The following is a 6,555-nucleotide window of genomic DNA, read 5'->3' on the forward strand; positions in this document are numbered from 1 at the left end:
ACATGTTAGCATACCTCTATCAGCATCATCGGGATACGGAAACTCATGCCGCTCATACAAATGAACCATGCCTTTCTCTTCATTTGGCATTAGCTTCAGTGTCCAGCAACCCAATGGCGATGTCTCGTTGTATAACCACGCTTCACCCATCACTGTATAAGTGCATATCAAAGCCTTTCCAGTTCGTTTCTAGAAGTAGTAGTTATTTGGACCTAGTCATATTTTCTTCTGATAGTATTAAGCATGTTGTATAGCTGCAATAAAAGACCGAAGATTATTATTTCATTAAACATCTTGTGTGCGATGGTGGATTATTTAATAGTAAGACATCATTATAGCCACAAATAATAGATGTTTAGTGAAGGTGATATATACATGTAGGAATCTCACAATTGTCTCGACCCACCATCTTGACGAAAACCAGAAAACCAAAAACAAAACTGCATTGACCTGTAAATAACAAATCTGAAGCAGAAGAATACAACTACAACAACTAAATAATTACCTAATAAAGAATGAGCAAGGCAATTGTTTTCCATGTATTTATATATATAAAGAACTTATCATCCTCCATACAGAAGCCATAGAGCTTGACAACATTAGAGGTTTGTAAAGTAGAAACCATGCCTATCTCATTAACTACTTAATCACTACTATTTTGTAGAACACACTTCATTTTATGGAACAATATAAAACTTACGATTTACTCAATACAACTCATTATTGTGATCAGAACATGTGATGACCAATTAATATTATCAAATTATACAGAATAAACGTTGATTTTCCGTAAGGTGAATCACCACTTTATGAAGCAACACTCGTTTCCCCTGACAGTACAAGAAAACAATATCTGAGATATCTTTTGGAGTTTCCTGCAGCATATAAAAAATAAATCATCTTAGTTGATTAATAAATACAAGCCATGGATAGTTCAATTAACTTCCGAGCATCTACCAGAACCTGCAATCATACTCAAATAATATTCAAATGATACTCAAACACTACACGTTAAAGAAAATAAACATGCATCATATGAAGAAATATGCATGAATGTCATATAAGAGAATGCAAGCTATAACAATGATATTACCTTGCTGCAACCATGAAATCGAGTGATGTCATCATTTCCCATCCATTGATGTTGAGAAAACACAAGAGCTTATGGATCTTCTGTAAAATGCTAGTACATCACCTGCAATAATACAATTTTTACTCTTTATACGATATGAATGACAATTTAACAAAAGGTAATAAAAATCATTAATTCTTGAATTTTCTATAGTGTTTACCTTTGTTAATGGTGCATGTTCTAGAAGATCTTTCACTGCAGAAATCATACAATGTGCAATAAGCTTTGGAATAGTCAACCTAAACCTATAACTTATTAACAACCATACAAAATCATTTACAAATATATTTTTTTTTTAAAATTATCAAAATACGATGCACTGCATACCTTACCATCATCTTTGGACCTCTTCACCTCTCTATCAAAAACAATGAACTAAACAACACAGCCTAAATCTTGCATTTCATATTTAAAACTCAAAATCCTAAAAAAAACTCTGCATGAACTGTTGTTCATATTTTTATTTAAAAATTTTATGAAATTACAACAACAAAGTCACTTAAAGTCATACCTTGTTAGCTTCAAAATCAGCGATAAAACTCGATACATTATTAATCTCATGAATCTGCCAAAAACACAAATAATAGATAAGTTACAACTTGCTTGAAACATCACATAAATCAGAAACGAAGTAAAGACATTGAAATGATCTTTTTTCTCCGTTGCTACCTTCCATTTATGATGGACCTTCACATCAACCTTACACAATTCCTTGCGATCGTTGATGTCGGCTATCATCTCAAAGGGTCTAGCCATTTCTTTTGTTGCAGCAAAAGAGAGTATATGCTTTGTAAAACCGTCAGGAGAGGAATGAAGATGTTAACCAAGGCAAGCTTCTTGTTTTATTAACCATGAAGAGAATATATGCTTTTGAAAAGAGAAGTAGGTGTGAGAAAGTGTATAAAGGACATAAACTAACCTTACTGCACATACCTCAGAGATTAGATACCGTGAAAAAACCTAAAGGTGATGGCTACTTCAGTTCAGAATGGAAAGAAAAGAAAGAAAAGTTTGGAAAGAATGGAACAGGTATAGATAATGTGAGAGAGAAATGTAGTTAGAAAGAAAAGACTGGTTGTATAGTTAAGATAAGGGTATGTAAAGACCATAAAAGTGGAAAAAGTGATAATGTGGAGCAAAGTGGGCAAAGGGTAGTATAGAGTTTTCTAGATACATAAATCATCTTATATGGTAGATATTCATATTTGTTATTTTTCCTATTTGATAGGTAAATAACAAGTGTACTATTTTACCTATGTAGTAATGGGAAAATCCCAAGTATCGAATATCGAGGACTACTTGACGATATAGAGTTTTGCAGCAATTTCAATTAAACAAAAGGTAAAAGGGGTTTTGGTTTGTTTTGAATAAAAAGCAATTACAGTAAATAATTAAAGTACGAATGAATTAGACAGATATGAGTAGAATGCTAGGGATGGTGAATGATTTGATCATGCAACAAATATAACTATATCTTGCAACAATTGACTATCAGTTCTTAATGTTTATTATTCCCAAGTCCTCAAGTAATAATTCTTTAATCCCTCAACCTAATCAATATGTCCATAGAAAATTATGGTTGACATTAAGCTTTCCAATACCAAGAATATTCTGATTATTGAAGGGTATTCCTTGTCCTAGGTAATATCTACTAAAATATGTTCTCAGACAGATCATGAACAACAACTTATCCGGCTTAATTGTATCACACAAAATCAGTTTCCGTTTGTCATACAGAAAAAGCAATAAAGCAGTAAGAGAACAAGTCAACGTAGAACAAACCAAATTATCATTGCAAAAATATAAATTTATTCATTACAGATCAAAATCAAGGCCACCCCCTAGCATTGGGGGGTTTAGCTACTCATAACAATAACAGAAAACATAGTTTTGATTGTAGACATTACTGATAAATGAAGGAATCAGATCTTCAATGGCAAAAGCTCATTGAATTCTTCACTCCTTGCATCAACCTTGAATTCTCCAGCCTCTCTAATGTATTTTCCCCCCAAATTTGTCCAACCCTTGTCCAAACACACTCTGATTCTTTTATCTCGGAGTTTCTGGGATTTTCAGCAAAACAGGCCCAAAATACACGCACACACGCGTCTGGGGACGCGTCTGACCCAGTGACACGCGTCTGGGGACGCGTCCTGGCATATAGGAAGCTTTCCTTTGGTTTTTTGATTCTTGGGACGCGTGTGGGCACGCGTTTTGGGACATGGCACGCGTCTTGGGACGCGTTTGGGCAAATGGGCTGTTTTCTTCTCATTGCAAGTGTTAGCTGAAGATTTCGAATAAAGGATTATGATACCTTGAAGTGTTGGATTATGATGAAGGAAGAGTTTTCATAGAGCTATTCAAGGTTTTTTTTTCTCTTTGGAAGAAGTATTATTCGATCAAGGGTAATGTTGGTAATATTTGACAGGTATCCTTCGACGTAGGTACTGATATAGTCGAAACAATAGAATGGGAAGATTTGAAAATCAAATGGAGCAGTTTCGTCCAGCAAACACGTGGGAGCATCTGAAGTAAGGTAAAACTTTCGAAACGTCGAACGTGTCAGACATCTATGTAATGACCGTTAGGGTCGAAGTAGTATAAATAAGAGTACTATTGTTCAGTTCAGGATGTTCGAATCAATATACAGAAAACTCACAAAAAGTACTCGAAGTACCAGCGCGAGAGAAAAGAGTCTTTGCTGAAACAATGTATGTGTGAAGAACATTGTATTTGCGTTTCATGTTATTTTTTTAATGCAAAGTTATATTTAACAGTTCTTTGTTTATACGTTTGCTTTGTTTCGTTTCAAAGTCATTTACTTATTGCAATTTACATTAGAAAGTTGTATATTTTTGCAAATTAGAAAGATTATTGAATATGAATCAAATCACTAAAACACTATTCGACAAAGTTCTAGGATCAATCTAGTCGATCCTGCGAGTAACCAGATTGTTTAGACATTTTGGAGGACTAGCGGTTGTTTGTCAGAAATCACTGGTAAACAAATTGACACATCTGGTGGGACTGTGTCATAATGTTATTTTCAAGTGTTTTTCATTTCAATTTGTAGATTTAGTGTTTCCATTGCCTTCTGCGTTGTATGAACCTTAGGAGTTGTGAAACTTTCGATAATAACCAACCAATACCTAAGAGGAAATATACTAAGAGAATGGCTAACAACACTAACAAAGGGGGACAACAGGATCCTCCACAGGGATCGGGAAATAACAATGATAGTGCAACAAACACTACAGGTCCCAATGCCCAATCACAGGCCATGTCTGCGCCAACGCACTTTGTGGCCGCAACTGGTCCAATTCTTGGGTCTACAGGAACGATCCAAGGAAATAATTCAACATTTGTTGCTGCTACAAATACTCCGTCGAATGCACAAGTGAGTCCAATACCACAATTTGGTACTCAGGGGACACCCCCACCAAATCAAGGATTCGGAGACCAGAGACAATGGAGAGATCCACCCTATGGGATGCCATATTCTTACATGGCAGGTTTAAGTAGTAGTATACCTATTTATCCGACACCAAACGTGTCAGCTTTTACCCCATTCCAAAATTATGGTTTTGGCGTGAATAATGTGGGACAAAGCGTCCAAGGCCAAAACGTCATACCCACGTTAACAAAAAATAATCAAGCAGCATTCCGATAACAAATGGACGCTAGTAATCAAGATATGGTAGGTTTATTGGCCAGAGAAATGAGATCTATCTTTTCTCCTTTAATACAGAACATTAACAAAACCAACCAAGATAACTCTGAGACATGTCAGTAATTGTCAACACAGATGGGTCGAATAGCAAACTTTTTAGGCGCTCCTGAGACTTCGGTGCGTCGAAGGACAAACCAAATAGTTACCCATGAGGATGAACCAACCATAAATCAAGTTCTACCACCAAGAACACCCCCCGAAATGGAAACTTTGAGGGCATAACAACATATAGTTCGACCAGAAACCCCTGAAGAACAACCTGGGAGGGTAGTACTAGTTGATAGAAACCAAAATGCTGACGAAGTGATTCACAGGGTTAGGCAAAATAATCATATGGAGACAAATCTAACTACTATGATAGAGAGGATTATGGCCCAAAATGATCTAAATACCGGACTTCGGAGGCCAAATTATACATCCCCTTTATCTGATTATGTCTTACAAGTTGAATTACCTAGGGGTCGCAAGGTCCCTAAGTTTACCAAGTTTTCAGGTGATACTAGTGAATCTACCACAGAGCACATAGCCAGGTATATGACAGAGGTTGGAGATTTGGCGAACAATGAGGATCTGAGGGTGAAGTATTTTCCCAGTTCTCTAACCAAGAACGCTTTCACATGGTTCACAACACTACCACCAAACTCCATAGATACTTGGTCCCAGTTAGAAAGATTATTCCATGAACAATTATATATGGGTCAAACCAAGATAAGTCTCAAAGAATTGGCTAGTATTAGGAGGAAGTTTACTGAACCTATAGACAAATATCTAAACAGGTTCCGTTTGCTAAAAGCTAGATGTTTCACAGTGGTACCTGAACACGAATTAGTCGAAATGGCCGTTGGAGGTCTAGATTACTCCATCAGGAAGAAATTGGACACTCAATATCTGCGAGATATGGCCCAAATGATTGATAGAGTTCGCCAGGTCAAAAGATTAAAAGTTGAGAAGGCCAGAGCAAATAAAAGTTATAAAAAAGATAGAGTTACCTACGTCGAAGTAGACGAAGAAGAACCAGAGACCTTCGAGGATCAACATGGTTTCGAAGATTGCGAAGTGGATTTAGCCGAATTAAAAGAAGCAGGTCCTTATACCTGCAAGATGATTACACCATCAAACGGGAAAAATCCCGTTGAAATTGAAAAGAATGATAAGTTTCCTAAGAAAACATACACATTTAATGTAACTAAATGTGATAAAATATTTGATTTGCTTGTGAAAGATGGCCAAATGGTTTTGCCTCCTAATATTAAGATTCCTCCGTTTGAGCAACGGAAGTAGAGAGGCTACTGAAAATACCATAATTTTTTGGGCCACAAAACCTCACAGTGTTTCCTTTTCAGGGATCTTATCCAGAATTCGATCAGGGAAGGGCGTCTGAAATTTGTAGACAAAGGATAAAGTCAGATGAAGATAGACACTAATCCCCTCAATATTGCTGATACAAATTACACTGAGCCTATCGAAATCAACATGGTTGACATGGTCGAAGTTGAAGCAAGAGGGATCATAGGAGATGAAGAAGATGTTCAAATTGGAGAACACGTTACTGATGACCTTAAGAAGGATGTCACATCTGAAGCTTCAGTCGAACCAAAGACTACTGAAGGTCTTTTTGGGGAGACAACTGTGGCTACTGAAGGCCTAAGGAAGAAGTTTGAAGAAATGTAAATTGCTCATGGCGCCAATTTAG

The 6,555-nt window shown here is 36.4% G+C and overlaps 1 protein-coding gene across 1 annotated transcript; it reads left to right on the forward strand.

Moving 5' to 3' along the window:
• The first annotated feature begins 4,304 nt into the window (after positions 1-4,304).
• Positions 4,305-6,143, forward strand: LOC131626086 (uncharacterized). The gene is made up of 3 exons (XM_058896910.1): positions 4,305-4,644; positions 5,104-5,524; positions 5,639-6,143. Exons 1-3 carry the CDS (start codon positions 4,305-4,307, stop codon positions 6,141-6,143), a joined length of 1,266 nt encoding a protein of 421 aa, XP_058752893.1.
• The last annotated feature ends 412 nt before the right edge of the window (positions 6,144-6,555 follow it).

Source organism: Vicia villosa, unplaced genomic scaffold, assembly GCF_029867415.1.
Source record: "Vicia villosa cultivar HV-30 ecotype Madison, WI unplaced genomic scaffold, Vvil1.0 ctg.000257F_1_1, whole genome shotgun sequence".
NCBI classification, from domain to species: domain Eukaryota; kingdom Viridiplantae; phylum Streptophyta; class Magnoliopsida; order Fabales; family Fabaceae; genus Vicia; species Vicia villosa.

Coding starts and splice junctions, on each gene's coding strand:
- LOC131626086 (XM_058896910.1), top strand. CDS start 4,305: ATGGCTAACAACACTAACAAAGGGGGACAACAGGATCCTCCACAGGGA. Junction 4,645..5,103: donor GCCATATTCTTACATGGCAG/GTTTAAGTAGTA, acceptor TAGTTCGACCAG/AAACCCCTGAAGAACAACCT. Junction 5,525..5,638: donor TCCATAGATACTTGGTCCCA/GTTAGAAAGATT, acceptor ATATCTAAACAG/GTTCCGTTTGCTAAAAGCTA.